At 34.9% G+C, this 17,909-nt stretch overlaps 1 protein-coding gene across 5 annotated transcripts in view; it reads left to right on the forward strand.

Moving 5' to 3' along the window:
- The window catches only part of CDIN1 (CDAN1 interacting nuclease 1), a 124,726-nt gene that overhangs the window by 12,557 nt on the left and 94,260 nt on the right, over positions 1 to 17,909 (forward strand). For 4 of the 5 annotated variants that reach the window (XM_051791820.1, XM_051791818.1, XM_051791817.1 and 1 more), the window contains exons 2-4: positions 13,253 to 13,298; positions 14,155 to 14,219; positions 17,451 to 17,511. In XM_051791820.1, the coding sequence (XP_051647780.1) occupies positions 13,253 to 13,298; positions 14,155 to 14,219; positions 17,451 to 17,511 (172 nt within the window). Of the gene's footprint in view, positions 1 to 13,252; positions 13,299 to 14,154; positions 14,220 to 17,450; positions 17,512 to 17,909 lie in introns of those variants that run through there. The other variant, XM_051791821.1, reaches the window with a different exon arrangement.

Raw genomic sequence — 17,909 nt, forward strand, 5'->3', positions numbered from 1 at the left:
ATCTCTTCTGTGGAATGCAGATGTGCACTTTGAGGCTATATCTTGTAGAGAGTACAATAACTAATAGGCAGAGAGTGTATGTTCCTACGGATAATATGGCTGTTAAACATTAGCCATTTCCAGCGTTAATATAAGATGCATGTTGTCAATGCAGCTGTCTTTCAGTCTTCAGCACAGCTGAGCAATATGTCTTCCTAGACAAGCGCATTTTCTTGGGATACACAAGAAAAAAATAAAGCTGTATTTCTGGTTCTTATAGAGTTTAAAAAGGAAGATTTGCATTAACCAGTTGAATAGGCCAAGCAAGTTCCATTCCAAATACCAAGTTTAATGACCTCATTGCAATGAGTTGTCTAACACAGGAATGTATTTTCCTTTATCCTTTTATTAGGAACAGGAGAATATAATTATTGACCAAAAAGAGTAAGTTGAACTACATTTTTTATCTCATTTGTATTGTGTTCCTTTGAAATCACTAGTCTGAGAGAGAAAAAGGAAATGGTCCTTTATGGAATAAACGCATAGTTTCAGTCTAAATATTTTCTTAGCCATATCTGTCTGTTTGGTGTGTCCTCTAAGTGTGTAATGTTTCTTTCCAAACAAATTCCATTGGTTGTCCAACAACAATTATCCACAAGCTTCCTGCTTACACTTTTTGTTTTAATTTACTGTTTAGACACAGACCTCACCAGTGACAGACATTGTTATTTTTGTTTCGAGGTTTCTGGGTAGAGAATAATGTCCACTTATCTACAATAGATGCTTGCCATTTTAACATTTTAAATCTCAGTTATTTAAAAATATTATTCAAATGTTTCAGCTACCGTGTAGAAATGAATATATTTCTATATAGACAGATTTGGGGTGATCAACATGTATCACATATTACTGGTTTGCATTAGTTTATTTTGTAATTCGTAGCTCTTTAGTCTCTTTTTCAAGGATATATCTTTCTCTTGCAATGAACTTTGCATTAGTAGATCAGGATGTTTACTGAAATAACCAGTTAAAATTATTAAAATATGCAGTGGAAAGCAGCGTGCTTAGTTTAATGTGCTTCTGAATATTAAATGCAAGCAAAATGGTATATAGACACGGAGCTATTTGTTACATTTTAGTGTATGAAGCAATAGCTGTGTAAACCGTAACCTCGTAATTTTGCAAGTTCCACTTTATCATGTAGCTGTAAAAGGCAATCAAAATAAATCATGGAAGATGAAGAAATATTTTCTAGGGCTTTCTGTGTGCTTTCAGAAGTGGCGCTTGATCCATGAAATTTTAGTAAGCATATTAAATAATACAATATGATGTGCAACGTGTCAGGTCTGATAAATTATTTTGTATAGGACATTTATACAACATATGGTGAGCTGCTATGTGAACAGCTTAATGACTAAATTATGTTAATCTTTCTTGCCATATTTACTTTTCATTTAATAAAACGTCATTTTCAAATTTTTATTTTACTTTTTTGATCATGTGCAGATATAAGAAAGGTGTAGGTCATCTCTGAGAAGCCGTGACAGTGATCCAAGGTTCCTCAGCTGTGCAGTGTACATAACACAGATGTTGGGAGAGTCATCTGTCAGCTATGCCTCTCCTATGGAGTTAAAGTTCTAAGGGGAAAAGAATTCGACACAGTGCTGTCACTGTTACATTTTCACAATAGAAAAGCATGCAAATATTCAACCTCCTGCTTAGCAGTAGTGCCCTGTCTAATGTCTGTGCTGGTTAGAATAAAAAAATAGTGGGTGCATCTAGGGCTCATAGATCTGACAAAGGTCATGCTATGCTGGGCATTTGAATTGGAAATTGTCTGGACTTAGATTTTATAAAGCTCCCACTGTTGTCGGGGAAAATTTCAGCAGGGTTTTGTCCCTAGAGAGGCCTCTTAGGCCCTTTTCTGTCCTATGAATGAATTTAGATGTGAGGGTTTCTCCTGCCTTAAAACTGTTAAGTTCATTTTGCATACATCCCCAGAGAGAAAAACTGGCAGATGCTTTTGTCTTGGAAGTGTTTAAAAGAAAACTGCAGAACAGGAACAAGGGAGAGAAGGGGCCCTGCGTGGAGTCCCAGAACATTTTGGAAATGGCCAATATGCAGTTTTCATCAGTAGTAAGGCGGGGCGCAATATGGTGCCTGTAGCTCACTAGGGAATATGAATGTTGATTAAGCATACTCCCAGGCTTTGAAATCCTGAAAGCGGTGTCAGAATAATGGATGTTGAGCAAATGTCAAGCATTTGTTAATTTCTCTGTTATTTGGAGTTTATCTACCATGATCAATCAAATAAACTAGTGCTTCTCTGTTGTGGCATGTGTCATTGATATGGTGATTAGGTGGATAGAGAGGCCTTCTGCCTTTTTTTTTTTTTTTTTTAAATCCAGGTAACAGATTACATATGAACAGCCATAACTTTAAGTTAAAGATTTGTTTGCAGTTGGTTTAGTGGAAAGTGGTGCATTAACAAAATACTTTGGGGGTAAAGAAAGAAAAAAAGTATTTGCGTATTCGTTGTGCTAAAAATTACATTCATGCAGTATTTTCCATTTTTGGCCTTGCAGCTTTACTGTCTAAATGAATTTCATTTATTTCTCAATGAAAGTTGATAGAGAGATCTTTTACTTACTCTTAAAAAGAGAATTTTTGAAACAAAGGATATCCACCCCAAATTAGTATTAATTTATGGTTTGGCCCCCTTCTTCTCTGTGAATCTTTTGGTTTCTATAAACTATAAACTTGGTCTCAACATCCCTGTTATTGATGGGGAAACATGTTCAGATGCCCTTTAGTTAAAAGTGGAGTTGACTCTTTGACTTTTGTAAGAATACACATGCTTTTATGAAAATCTGTCATATATAATATATATGTTATATATGTTGTTAGTTACTGATTAACATGCAGAAATATTAACAGCCCAGTTGAGAATAGTTTTTCTTCCTTCTCAATTTTCACTATTTTCTGATGTCCTAGTTCTGTTAGTTTGCCATTCTTAGAAGTTAGGGAACATACAAAGAGCTGATACTTAAATGTGAAGGACAAATTAAAGTTCATCTAAAGGAGAAGGCAACTCTCTGGCCTGTGCTGCTTTGCTTTAATATATTAAGGCTTCAAATATGAGAGGATAGAGTTGGATGTTTTATGAGAAGCCTTTTTGAAAGTTACCTGAGCATAATAGCAGTCAAATTTCACTGAATTCCAGTGAAGTCTATTTAACCCCTTTCTTATATTAATATGTGTATTAATTATTGTGTTTTTGATAACTCACAAAAAATTAAGAAGTGTCACTAAATCATGCCATATTACTTGATGCATGTTGAGGTCATCTTCAGTTTATTGTAACATAGAACAAATGTTTGTTGAACTATTTTTCCTTCTTCCTTGCCTTCCACATTTATTTATCAAGGCCTCTGGGCTCATTCTACCAAAACTGGTCAAATTTTGGTGTTTAATGAAGGTGATGCTATATAGTCGGTCTTACTGACTGTTTACATCAGAGAGGATTTGGTTCTGTTTGTAGATGGAGTAAGAGTCGTTCTGGAAGGTCAACTGTTTTCAGCAGCATTGCAGGAAAATGCATGAAATTGCATTGTATGCATTTTCAGAGCAATATAAAGAACACTCAAAAAAAATCCTCTGGAAAGGGGAGGAAGGGAAAGTAAAATCTTGTTGATAGGAGTGGAAAGGACTAGAGAAGTTTTAGGATAGACTGATGTAATACTGTGATCAGCTCTTGTTAGATGTTCCCTTCATATTGCCTGCCATTTGTAGGTAGACAGCTTTTTTAAACAAAAGAATGCTGGAGAACACTAATAAAAAGGAATAGCTGAATTTCCTGCTTGTACATTTCTCCCATCTTTCCAATAGGAAGTAAGTAGTGGAATTAAATTAATTTATTCCCTCTATGGCACGGTAAGCTATATCCCTGGGTCTGAAGGTAGACTGTAAATATCTGCATGCATGGTACAATAACTTATGTATACAAGACTAAGTACTGCACTGTTGGGTAGGTAGATAGACAAGAATTATTCTCTTTTTTTTCCTTTTGATTTGTTAAATAATTATAAATAGCTTTAAAATTGTAAACTTTTAAATGATAAACACTGAATAGGGCTTAAGACTAAAAGTCTCAAGGGGACTAGCTATAAATAGATTCACCTCTTGCCTTAAATCTGTATCATTCCCAAAATTGGAATTTACTGAAAGCTATCACTTTGGGATCATCCATGTTTTAGTCTTTAAATTATATCCTCAATATTTTTTAAATTATGTCATGAATTGGAAACATTAATAAGATCCTGACTTGTTTAAGAAATTAACAGTTTTGATTGGATAACTGAAAGCTTTTTTGACTTAAGGTGTTCACTTTTTACCCTGGAGATAGCTATGCAACAGTGTGTGTGCTTGACATGTGATGCATGCAAATGCTAAATACAGTAGCAGCATGAGGCAAGTGTCATTAACAGTAATTTATGTAATGAAAGCCACCTGGCTGTCTTTGTAATTAATTGCTTGTAAATAATAAATTTAAATATAGTTTATAGTTTTTTAAATTTGATTATATATTTTTAGAAGCAAATTGTTTAAGGGAGTTTAGGGATTTATTTAGTTTCAAATTGGCACGAATATGCTTTTTACATACAGGCTAATTTTTTAATGTAAAATCAGTGGTCTAATTAGCTTCAAATTGCCATTCATTCATAAAAATTGTTTTCTAAAATTAAACATCTAGTTTGTTCATAACAGTAGAGTTTTGAAGGAAAAAAGCTATAAAATACAATTATTTTCCTCTTTCTCCACAGTCAGTAAAGTTGATATTGAAGTCTGAAAAATTTACCTTCATTCTCTTGACCTGATTCTTTTCCTGGGCAAAAGGGGAAGCAGTATGATAGAATTATCCAAACAAAATGAGGGAGATGAACAAAAAATAAGTATTTCAAATATTGCTTTCCACTTTGCCTGCTAAGTGAGTATTTTTTCAATGTACACACTTTGGCCCTATCAGGAGAGCAGATGGGAAAGGTAAGGGATAAACCCCTGGTTTAAAACTGTATCTTCTTTGCCTTGACTGTTTGTTGAGCTCCATTGCTGTTGCACCCTAGGAACATCTTTCTTTGCACAACCAACATCAGATAGCATCTAGTTTTGTGTGGTTTTGTCTGATGGTTTGACGTTTAGATTGTGGTCCTAAGGTAAAAATGTCGAACTTGCAAACGTTTTTGATGCAGTCTTAACTGAAGTAAATCGAAAGAAAGTGTGAATGATGTGCAGTTAAGTGGAAATGGATAATTTGCAGATGTTTTGCCTTTTTATCTCAGTTTCTGGTGTGCTGCTGTATGCCTCTGCTTTGGGATATGTTTAGTGGAGGTTAAGAAACTTTACTTCTTGCTAGGTAACTTGGAGTAGTTGAGGTCAAGGACATAGCAAATCATCTGCTTATGCTAGTCTCAAGCGTTGCTTTTTTAATTTAATTTTCTAAAAAATTTAATGGTAGATTTAAAAGCAGAATTTTTGAGAATACCAGGAGATGGAGATGTGGAGGATAAGTACTGAGATTATCAAAAGCAGAATTTTTGAGAATACCAGGAGATGGAGATGTGGAGGATAAGTACTGAGATTATCAGGGTCCATAAGGGAGACAAACCCTATTTGACTCCTGTCAGTTTCTTTTGCCAGTGGACTCCCTGACTAGATATTCAGAGGGTACCAGACAATTTCTGCCATGTAATATTTGATAGTCATTGAAGCCTGATGTCAGAATATTGGAGAGTTTTAATTTCATGTTTTAGCACTGACATTGTATTTTTAAGCCTATATTGTGAATATATTTTGGTTTTGTATTACATCTGAAAATATTTTTCCATTCGAAAATTGAACCTTACAAAATAGTTTTATATTTTCATGGAAGAGACTTGAAACATTAGTGAAATAGCATTTAATTAAAAAGGCATCAGAGTGGGTTTGACATTGAAGTAGATTTCAAACATTCATGCCACAAGCACTGTGCTGTTTAATTCCAGAAAGAAAAAAAAATATCAAAACCATGTCTTGGGCAAATTACTGTCTAATTTCACTACTTGCTTACTGAGATAGTAAGACCAAAAAGTCGTTTCTTTTCATTTGGAACTGCTATTCTTCTATTCCTGTGTTTTTAACCATATTGTGTTCCAGTGTTTATCCACTGTAAAAGTATAATGTTGCTCTTCTCATCATAACCATATATATGAGAATGGAATAGCATCCTTATTCTGACTTTTCGTGTTGAGAGATTGATCAGAAATACTTTGTAATCATTTGAATATGGTGTATTTTGAGTTACAGTTGTATTACTGCTGTTGAAAGTTAGATTTTTGTGGTGTGGGTGAAAGATGGTGTAATCTCTGTGAAGAGATAGCGTTATTTTGTGATCATTGCCTGTATTGGTAATTTGTATTTACCTCTGCATTTTTTTTTTCACATCTGATACAGATTGTTCATAGTCTGCAGTTGTTTTAAAATATATTGGCTGTTACAACGGACACCAAAAAATTAGGTGTCTACAGGAAAAATTGGTGCCGTGTTCTTAAAGGAACTTCTAAGTCTTTCTAAATGAAAAATCAAACAGTATCTAATACTGGCAATTTTCCTCTGTCTGCTGCTAGAACTTATTGGCCAACTAGGTCAGACATTATTAAAGTTCAAGTGGCCCAGTGGGAAAAGTAATGGCCTTACGCTACTATGAATTTTAAATGCTGCCATTTCTATGTATTGCACCATCATCTGTTCTCTCACATCACTAAATTGTATAGAAGTTGTGGGACCAACCAGTGTCAAGGTCATAGAAGTGATGACTCTTCTCAAGTAGCCTTCTTGGAGCTTTGTCATACGGTTATTCTCATAACCCTGGCTATAGGTAGCAAAGTTGTAGGAACATGCCTGAATTTAACCTTTTAATTATCATTGTGTAGTGTAAGCATGCAATGCAGGATATCCTTTTCCTCTGAATTTTTACTTTGGGGTTTTACTTTTGATCCTACATAAAGGTATGAAATTGACTTCAAGGCAAAGGCAATTTTTAGCAATCTGTATTTAAATTTTTGAGTTGAGCTGTTGTATAGTTTACTGAAGTGGATATCAGAGAATTTCAAAATTGTTTAGTGCTATCATTCTCCAGATGAGCTTGAATTTTATCTTGATTTTAAATGTAATGGTAGTTAGTCTGAAATGAGCATATCAGCAGGTACTTCCTGTCATATATATATCTATAAAGATATACAGATATATACACTTAACTGCATTTTTATAATAGTAATGTATTTATCATGGGAATATTTCCTCAACAGCACTGTATTGACTTTCTAGTTCCCAAAGTAGTAGCTACTTACAGTGCTTCATTGTATGGAAGGCTTCCTATGCAGAGATAATAAAACTAGTTTTGTATTCCAGACTTGAACTGGTGTAGCTGGAAAGCTGTAAAATTGGAAGATGGCCACTTTATAGAAGTTACCGTGTTGTAACTAAAGACTTCAGTAGTTTTATGTGACTTAGTTACTTTAATTCAAACTCATATATTGATTTAAACACATATATATATATATAGACAAGTATATTGATTTAGCTTAAATTGGTAATTCACTAACTTCCAACAAATCAATGTTAGATTTGTGAATGATAAAGTACAAATGTGTACAGAGACAATACTCTGCTTTTTGAGAATTTTCACTCAGAGAAGAGACCACAAGCATAGTAACGATAAGAAATATTGTAATATTAAAGACTGCGGTGAAGAGAGGTTAAAGCTGTAACTTAGAGGTCAGTGTGCTTCCTTTGTGCCATGTTCTTCATAGCTTGGATGCATATAAGCTTAACAGTTCCCAAGCTTTGGTAGGCCTTTGGAAGAAATTCTGAGAATCCACTAATTGTCACCTCCTCTCAGGTGGGAAATTGAGCATCGGACTGGCATTTACAGGTTTAACTGTGGTCCTTATTAGCCTGCATCCTGCAGTTCTGGACAGTTGTGGAGGCTTTACACATCCATGCTTGTGTTATGCATTTGAAACGGTGCTATTTGTAACCCATTATTGACAGAGTTTTTACGTATAAGAATGGACCGGTTAGCATGTCATAAGCGGTATAAGTTGCTTCCTTTAGGAGTCCCTGTTCCAAAGCATTTGCATTACAGAAGATGAGAATTTGGCTGTTTGAGTTTCTGTAATGTCTTTAATAATGTAACAGGGAAAATATATTTTAGATGCACATTTTGGAACTTCAGGATAGCTGTGAGGAGAATTCCTCTTTCACCACCAGCCATTTAAATTTGTTGGACATATATCTTTCTTTCCTCACTTAGAGTCTTAATCCAGCATGGCAACACCACACAGTTCTAGCCCTATTACTTTTATTTTAAAGCTCAGTATTGCATTAGTGAAAGTATTTTTAAATAGGGGGAAGTTCTTTTCCAATTAATAAAAATGAGAGACTCTTGCTGTCTACTTCACAACGTATCATGAAGGATATGACTAGCACTACATACTCGCTCTGGAGACTGAAAGAAAAGAGGCAACTTCTCCCACTACATGAATTTCTACTTTCCAGAGGAGGTTTGACACTGCTGCTTTGGGATTTTACATATAAGAGCTTCTGAATTTTGGAAACACAGCTTGTGCCCCTACACTCAGTTTCTTAACCCATATATTAATTATTTGGTGAAATGTTCCATTTTGTGAAAAGAAAGCAATGAAGCTATTCTATTTAACATATTTGTCTCATAATGGACTTTGCTTTGCCCCTGCTTGTCTACACTTTTGTGAGTAATTCTGGATTAAATACTGCAGTTTATATTTACTCTTAATTTATTCTTTTTGCAAATCTCTCTAGATACTCTTCCTTTGTGCCATGGTAAAATACCTTAAATATAAAGCTATGTTTTTACTCTTTCTATTTTAGACAACAAGTGTGGAGTTAAAGATGAGGGAAAGGAAACTCATTAAAAAAAATAGATGAAATGAGTGGAAACTTGGTTTTGCACCTAAAACTTCATATTTTCAGTAATCTCAGAAAATAAAGTAAAAAAACTGTAAATTTTATCTTATCCCTAAAGAATTAATTATTTGCAAGGGCTGATAATATAATATTTGCAGAATTTGTTATGTTTGGATTTTCTCCTGGTGAAGCTGAAGTAGCAAATATTAAGTTGGACAGCTCTCCAAATCTTGGCTAGATCTGCAGCCCTGCTTTGTTGAGATGATGATCTGATCCAATAAAATTGTTTCATCATTACTAGCTGGATCTTAGCCAGTTTTATATCAACTCTAGTTATGAAGCACTAATCTGCTTATATAAACTACTAACTTATCTGTTACTACTTTATATATGAACACTCATTGCAAACCAGAACATTTCTGAAAAACTCTCCAGGGATTATAGCATTCCTCCTCTACCAAATTCTGGGATTCATTAGAAAAGAATGGTCTAAATTTTATTCTTAAATATTAAATGATCAGAAAGCATATTCTTTTTTCAGCACCAGACTTGCAGTTGTCTTTTTAGCTTGATTGATCTCTAAATTCTTAGAGATAATTTCTCTTATCACTTGCTCTGGACCGATTTTGACTTGGGCATCCCATTTTAAATGTGGGGTTTGTATATTAGAGATCTCTTTGAGATCTGTAATACTTTTCCCCTTTTTTATTACAAGTAAATTTTTTTATCTTTATATCACTTGGGACCTAGAAATTACACTTCATTTTTTTAAATAAAAGTTATTTATCTCTAAAAACATAGGCATTTTGAGGCAGATTTTAGATTTCGCAGTTTTCTGCCCAAATCCAGTTATGTATTGACAAGACTACAAAGTACATCAGGCATTCAGATGGAAGTATGCCACTGACATCAACACAGAATAACAAAAGGTAAATTGATTCATTATGGATGCCAGTGTACATGAAAAAGAGGATATCTGAAGAGTGAGGCTCGTTGCTTTGAACAGAGCTCTGGGAGTTAGATTCATTACCATCCAGAATTGCGGAAGAAAATGTTTCCACAAAGTGATCACTACAGAATTCAAGGGGAAAGTTTGCGTATTTTCCGGAAAATAGATTTGCTTCTACAAGAGGGGTAACAAGTTAATTTATTAATTATTTTAACTAGATAGTACTCAGAATTATGAGTTTGGGGTTTTTTGTTTGTTTGTATCAGAAAATCAGCAAATCTGTACCTTGGCTCTAACAGTTGTTTCTCGACAAAAGAGCTGGCTTGACACAAACATGTCTGTATCCCTAGCCTTGAAGTAAGCCATGAGGCTTACTATAAAGTTTATTCCATGGAAGGCACTCAAATGTTATTTTGAATAAGAAGTATTTTCAGTGTTAGGTTTGTTTTCCTGGATAGCTCGGCTATATTCACTTGTCTGCTCATTTGATGCTTTGAAATCCTGTATAGAAGGATCAGAGGATGGATGGAGCCTGGCTGCTTTGTAGAAGTCATGATAGCTTCCATGGTAGTATCCCTGCTGTCTGTATTAGCAGTTGTGATCATGCTGTCTTGCTATCCAAATGCATGTTCATGATTTCTGTCCACTCTCCAAGCACATAGTACTGCCTTTTTCAGTCCTTTCTGAAACCATGATGTTTCAGTGTTCACTCAATGGCACCTTGCAATAGATGCTCCAGCTGTGTCTTGAGGAGCTATTTAATTTTGCCCAGAAGTTGTGTCAGTGGAATTGTAGCAAGAAAACACTGTCAGATAAGTGGTTTTAGTGTTTAAGACAGGAATTATGTTAACCAGAAGAAATATGGAAGCAACCATGTGAAGATATAAATCCACTTCTCCTGGGGAAGGAGAAAGATCATTTGGTAGTAAGGCTTGAAATTGTTTGAATAGTGTTACTGAAATAATTCTCTTTGCCACAGTGGTAAAGTTTCTGTGCTGCAGTCCAGTATACAGCCAACTTGCACTGTTATTGGAATGATTTTTTTAGTATTCGTGCTGAGTCCTAAATTATCTGAACAGTTGGAAGCATCAGAGAAGAGTATTGAACTAAGTGGAAGTAGAGGGTCAAAATCCAAGGACCCCAAGAGGTGAAATAAAATGGACAAGAATCATAGAAACATATAGTTTTGAAAAGACCTTCAAGATCATCAAGTCCAACCATTAACCTAGCACTGCCAAGTCCACCACTGTCATGAGTGTAAAAGGAGTGATAATGGTCTTAATTCTTTTTGATATGTCAGTGGGTTTAACAGAATAATGGTACAATAAAAGCAGTTATCATACAAGGAATAGTCTAAAAACACAAAAATTATATCAGTGAGAGAGAACTCAAACCAGAAATCTGGTCAAATGCTGTCCTGTTTTGGTTTTTTCCTAAATTCAGTTCTGCCACTATGACTATGTAAAATCTGCAAGATAAGAGCCATTAGGGGGCCATGTGATTCCAACTTATTTATAGCCTGCAGGGTTGGGGTTTTTTTAAATCAACTTGAAATATCTTAGCTTTCTGTATGTGTATAGCCTGTGTAAGTATATAGTCTTAATTAATTTCCTTTGTTCAACTTCTAATGATTATATGTGCATGTTGAAGATTGTCATAATTGGATGCTACACCATTTGGGGAGGCATTGTGGTACGTAGCTCCTGACCTATGTGTTACATTATGTATATTTAAGTAAATATTTATTTAAATAATACTTATTTTGATAAAATATTTAAATTCTTTATTATATTGTAATTACTTTTGTCTGTAATTCATTAATTTAATAAATCTGTGTATTAGTCAGTTTCTGTTGCTATAATTTTTTTACAGCTGTAACATTCAGTCTCGGTGAGTACTCAGGGTGAACATTCCCATGTGTAAAATACCAAAGATCAAGGCTTAGCTTACTGCTGTCACGCAGATGCTGCACTGGGCAAACAAGCTCCAAATACAGAGTTATGGCAAAGATGTTGGAAGCTCAACTATGGATAAGACAAACTAGTAAGGTCTTTATATAGCACTGCATTAATCTACACTTCGTTCCTGATTCTTCAGCTGTTTGGTTTAGAGGTAACTTTATATCGTCCTGCATATACATACTGTCTGTTTAAACCTGAACAAACCATTTGTGCCTCTATTCCCTTTTGAAAGTGGGAGTAAGACTTCCCTATCTTAAATTAGGATTTCTGAAGTATGGAAATTGGAAGAAGGGTCATTTAAGTATGGGGAGAACATGTATGTTTAATGAACATACGATATGGTACAGGTGTTACAGGTACATACAAGAAAACTGAAAGAAGATATAAACATTGCAGAGTCTTTGAACTACCTATGCTACGCCTTAGTATGTAGGTTCCTGAAAGGAAAAAATGTTAATTATTCATAATGCTTTGCTGTACCATAAAACTCGATTTATTGAGACTATAATTTGTTCAAGTTGCATGTAGTAGGAAAATATATCAGGAGTAATTAATTGTATTCAGGATGTGATGAGGTAGATATATCCACAGAGGACAATTGAAAACAGTAGTGGTGTGGTATTGATTGCCTTTCAGAGGGAAAAAAAATCTTGTCTCGTTTCTAAATGTTAACAATTCAGAGAGAAAAATTCCCACTTGGGAAGAATGCTTTCCAGGTTGCTTCATTGCCAGGTGTTTGACATTGAGTGGAGCCTTAGATGAATGAAGCTTATGGCAGCTTTTGGAAATGACCGACTCAGGGGAATCTCAGCTTCCTGCTGTGAAAGTTTCTATTTTCAAAGCACATCAGTTTCAGTGGGAATGTTCCACTGGTCCCATATGCTACTTCTGATAGAGGGGAAGTTTTTAACCTGAATATGAGAGAGCTACTGAAGAGGTTCCCTTGCTGCTAACAAAATGAATTTCAATATGTTGCCAATGAATAAGCGGCACATTCCCAACTGCTGATGGAATTTAACTCCCATCAATTATTAAAGGAAATTTTGCTTTAATTTCCTTTTTTTCCTGTTGCCTTTTAGCTCCACTACCTTCTTCTGATAGGACTTTTGGGTTCTGAACCTGCAAAAGGAATCACCCAGACAATATGTTAGTTTGCTTTGAAACTCTTGCTATATTTTCCTTCCATCCCTCATACACTCTCTCCTTGACCTAGCAGCAGGAAGCCTTTGTCTGAGGTGTTCATCTGGAACAACTTTTCCACACTTGTTTTCATGTTCTGTTAGATTACAGGGCAGCAGGCCTACCTTTGAAGCTCCCTTCTCTTTTGTTTCTTTGCAGTGCACTCCAGTAATTAACTTTGTCCTTCTTTTATTTGTTCCAGTCAATCGCAGTCCACTCTGCTGAGCATCTTCTCCCAGGAGTACCAGGTTAGAAGTTTTCTCCTTTGTGAGGGTTGACAGGTGCCTAATTGAATGATGAATGTCCCTTTATTTCTTTGTAATTGAACTGCCAGCTTTCTGATTGGTTTGGAGGATGTTCCTTTTTCCACATCAAGCACCGCCTGAGTCTCAGTGGATGGCTGCCAAGCCTACCCATCCATCTGTCTAATAACATCTAGCCTTTGCTTATTTGGTGGACCTGTAATAAATTATGCTAAACCATTATTATTCTGACAATAATAATTTCCCTGTGTTGCGTGGTTCCATGTGCTAAATGTTTGCTGACTTGCACTGTCAGTGCTGCTTTCCATTGCTGACAGAGATGATGATAAATGACCATTGCCGGAGTGGCAGAAGGCAAGAGAGGCAGAAAATGGAGTCATTTATCATGAGATGACAGGTGTCAGTCAAGTGGCAAGTCTCTATGGAATTACTTTTTGTAGTTTTTTTTAAATAAGTTGTTTTTAAGCAATGTTTTTCCTGGTTAAAAATGCCAATTGAATTGTAGAACTAGAGTACACCAGACTTAGATGGAATTGAATTGGGGAAAATTACAACAAAAGTTGAAAGAGACAACAAGGGGTTTTTTGCCCTCTACAGCCTTCAGTAAACTTATTTAGATTCAATTATTGTGACCTTATTGGCTTTTACATATGGTACATTGCAGTACAGTCTGAAGACGTTCAATTCAATAGGTAGATTGAATGTCATTTCTGTACAGAATCTAAAACCAGGGTTCACATATATCAAAGTGTAGCCAAGGATTGTGTGTTTGTGCAGTCATGATTTCTGTGTTTTGAACTATGATATGTTTGTAAAACTCTTTGGTTTTTTGTTTTTCTAGAAACAAATCAAAAGAACACATGCCAAGCACCACACTGCTGAAGCTATTGAAACTTACTACCAAAGGTATGACCTCCTCACCCCAGTTAAGACTGTCATCATAGCTAGTATTTGTTATGGCAGTTATGAGTAAATTACCTTATGAAGCTAATTTTCTATAAAAATAACTTAAGAATTTGGGATGAGGAATACAGAGTGGTTCACCTGAAAATGTTTTTCACTGAAAATGCAGAAATTTTTCAGTATTTGGTCATTTTGATTTAGAAGGAATTTACTTTCCTGGCTCTAAGTCGGAATAAGCAAATATTTTTTTACAGAGTATGTGATAGCATTTATTATGTATTACGTATAATTTGTAATTGTAGGATTTCTGTGTCAAGACTAATATTGATGACAGCTTCCTTACAGCTAGAGAGCTTGTTTTGTTACTGTTGCTTGTACTTTTAGAACAATGTTTTTGTTACATTACAAAAAGTTACATATTCATGTATTGTCATTTAAAGCACTAATTTTTAAATCACTCCTGTTTTATCAACAGAAGTGTCAAATAGTTTTTAAGGGAGGATGAAAACCTTTATGTCATTTTACAATATTTTACAATTGTTTACATCTTAAGCTAATAAATTGTGTTTGCTACACCTTATAGTTTGTCTGTTAGTTCTGTAGGCTTTACTAAAAATATTGCAATGACATAATTGGGACATACTCATAACAGGTAAAGATATGCAATTAAAATATTACTTTGTAGACTGACATATCTGAGGAGCATGCATGGCAAGTGAATTCATACTTGTGATTATAGATGTCTGATATTCATTCTTAGTATTAATCTGTGTGAATCAGGAAATAAACAAAAAGCCTTCATTTGTAAACAAATAACTGTGCTTCTGCCAGAGTCACATATTTAAAATCCAACCACAGCCTGATTATATCAGACAGTGGTTTAGAATATCTAGTGTGAAGTGTGCTGGTTTTTGGGGCATTTGGTTTTCTTTTTTTAGTAGTTGCACTGTTCTGTAAAAATTTGCACTGGATCACATCACACTTTTCCTAGGTTTGATTCTTGTTTAGGAAGACTATTGGCTTAAAATTTTGTTGTGTTAATAACCATGTATATTCAATATTATTTTTAATTATTTTTCACTAGCACAGTTTCAGTGAAGTGGTCTGTGTTAATTGTAACTGTTGTGTAAATAGTCCTTTTCTTTAGCATACGTGTAAATCACTAGTTCCAGCAACTTCAACCTGAAACATGGGACCAAATTCTGCTTTATGCAAAGCCGCAGTTTTGTTGGTGTCAATAGGGTTGTAGGTATGATTAAGTTCGTCTCACATCAGGTTGGAGGATTTGGTCTCCTGTCTTCTTCTGTAGTCTGAAGTATGATAGCAGTACATAACTAATGCATTATGTATGAAGCTATGTGGTGGTAGTAGGGAAAATCATTCTTTACACTATTTCTGAGTATTTCATATTGCAGGTGCATTAACATGGCCAAATAAAATGCACATGTTTTAAAATCAGAGATGCTCTGGTTAATAGTTAGGAAACTCATCTCAATCCTGTTTTAGTAGATTTACTGTGTAGTGTTTAGTAAGCTACAGAGACAGACGACTTGAGAGAGAAGCCACTTTGAAATGCTTCAGACGTAAACATGACAAACACGTCCTCTACTCTTCTGTAGCATCCATTTTACTGCTGTAAACCCCAGTCTGTGTGCTATGCTCCCTGCTATTTCTGCCAACATACAAGCAGATAATTGTGCTGTCATTGCTTTCTTAGGTTAGAAACTACCAGTTTTTGAAAGTAGCCATTTCCAGTGGTCCCTGTTAGGAGCAAGTAAAACAGTTGAGTAGAGTACTTTTTGCTGCCCTACTGAGACTTACTACTCTGAAATTTAGGCAAACACAAAGACAAATTACAAGAAGGATCAGAAAGTTTTCACAACAGTATTGCCATCAGCATGTGAGACCTGTTAGTCCATAATGGAGTTGCCAGTAGCATTAGAAATATCTGACAGAAAATTACTTCATTGTCAACTGTAGTTTTGCTGTTCAATCATCTAGATGCATGTTTTAGAACATTAATCTCAAATGAATGTTCCTGGTTAGGTATTTTGTTTATGATCTCTCCTTTTCTTTTTCTGTTATAAATTTTCAGTGTATAAACATCCATAAGGCATCTTGTTTTATGTTTTTTTTAGTGTAGAACTGAAATAGGTTACAGCAAAAAGTTTTTTCCATTTCTGTTATTCATTAAACCTCAGAATAACTTGCAAGCAAAAAGTCCTCTATCTGATCTTATGCAAAGAGGTTTTATAAAGGTGTTACACCCATTCCACAGAAAGGTAAAATGAAAGAATTTTAATGTCTATAACTAATGAGCAGAAGAGTGTCTTCTGATGGATAGATAATGATAGAGCTGGAAAGGCTGTGGCCTTCTAATGATGTCAGTATTGAAGTGCTATGCGAATACAGATAGGATAAATGAGCAGGTTCAAATATTGGTAACTATTGTTCTTTTCCACATGGCTGCAAAGCACAAAGTGGCTTCCCATATCATAGCTTCTTCCCATCAGCTCTTGAACACAGGTTTTAGGCATTATCAAAATGTAAACATCAGGCAGTGAAAGTAACAGAAGGGAGGAAGGCGATATTGTGTGAAGTGATGGTCAGAAACATCACTGTGTAATACCCTTAACCAGAAACATTAAACCTTTGCCGCTGATAGGATAATGACTTTCTATCAACCTTTCTGGGTCCTAAATGTTTCTTTTTGTTTTTGGAATATTAATTTAATTGTCAGACTCTGATTTCACTCAAGTAAGCCTTTAGTATTTAAACTACTGCCCAGTTGATAAAATCTGTATTAAATTTGAGAAATATTTTTTTGTACATAGCAGTGAATTGAATAAGGTATACAGTGCACCTTCATAATTGAAGGTCACGTGAAACCAAAAATCTTAACTGTGAGTAGTAGAGGTTTATTTGTCTGTGATGCATCTTAAAGTAGTACAGATACGGTTAATTTGTATGTCATTAAGCCACAATTTTTTTAATTTCTTGATTTATTGTGTTTTTTATGAGTGACCTCATTGAGATTGATATATATTACAGCTGAATGGAACAGGAGACAACCCTGGACAGTTAGTGATGTCTTAAAATACTTATTTCTTAAAAGATTTCCCATTAAGTACTGGAGTATTTTCCCCCAAATGAAAGAGATTCACAGGAGATGCTGACATGTATAAACTGGCCTTTTCTTGCCACTGCAAAATTATCTGGCTTTGTCTTGTCTAGATACCTGAATGGGGTGATGAAAAATGCAGCTGCCCCTGTATTACTGGAGCTGGCCAATGAGGTAATCATCTTTACATTTTTCTTTAATCTTCTGGTGTAAAACCTAAGGGGCATATCTACAGTGACTTCAGTGAGAAATGTAATTAACCTAAAAAAATGGTTTCAAGGCACATTAGACATTTAAAATGGTTCCCCAGTCTGTTAGTACTTACAATAATTAGACAAAAAGCCCCATTTATTAATAAATCAGTTAATGTAATTAGTCTCTTAACTTGAAGGCGAATGTGTAAGATACTCTGAATTTGTATTTTGATGGAAATTTCAGACAGACCATAGATCTTTAATGCATAAACTTACTAAAAATTCTCACATTGATTAGATGGAGTCGTATCAGTTTTACTTATATTTGATTCCTTGTTTTTAGTAACAAAACCCATCGAAAATATTACTTTTTTTTTT

The sequence above is a fragment of the Manacus candei genome, unplaced genomic scaffold (genome assembly GCF_025592945.1).
Source record: "Manacus candei isolate 608988 ecotype Guabito, Panama unplaced genomic scaffold, ASM2559294v1 h1tg000033l, whole genome shotgun sequence".
Lineage (NCBI taxonomy): Eukaryota > Metazoa > Chordata > Aves > Passeriformes > Pipridae > Manacus > Manacus candei.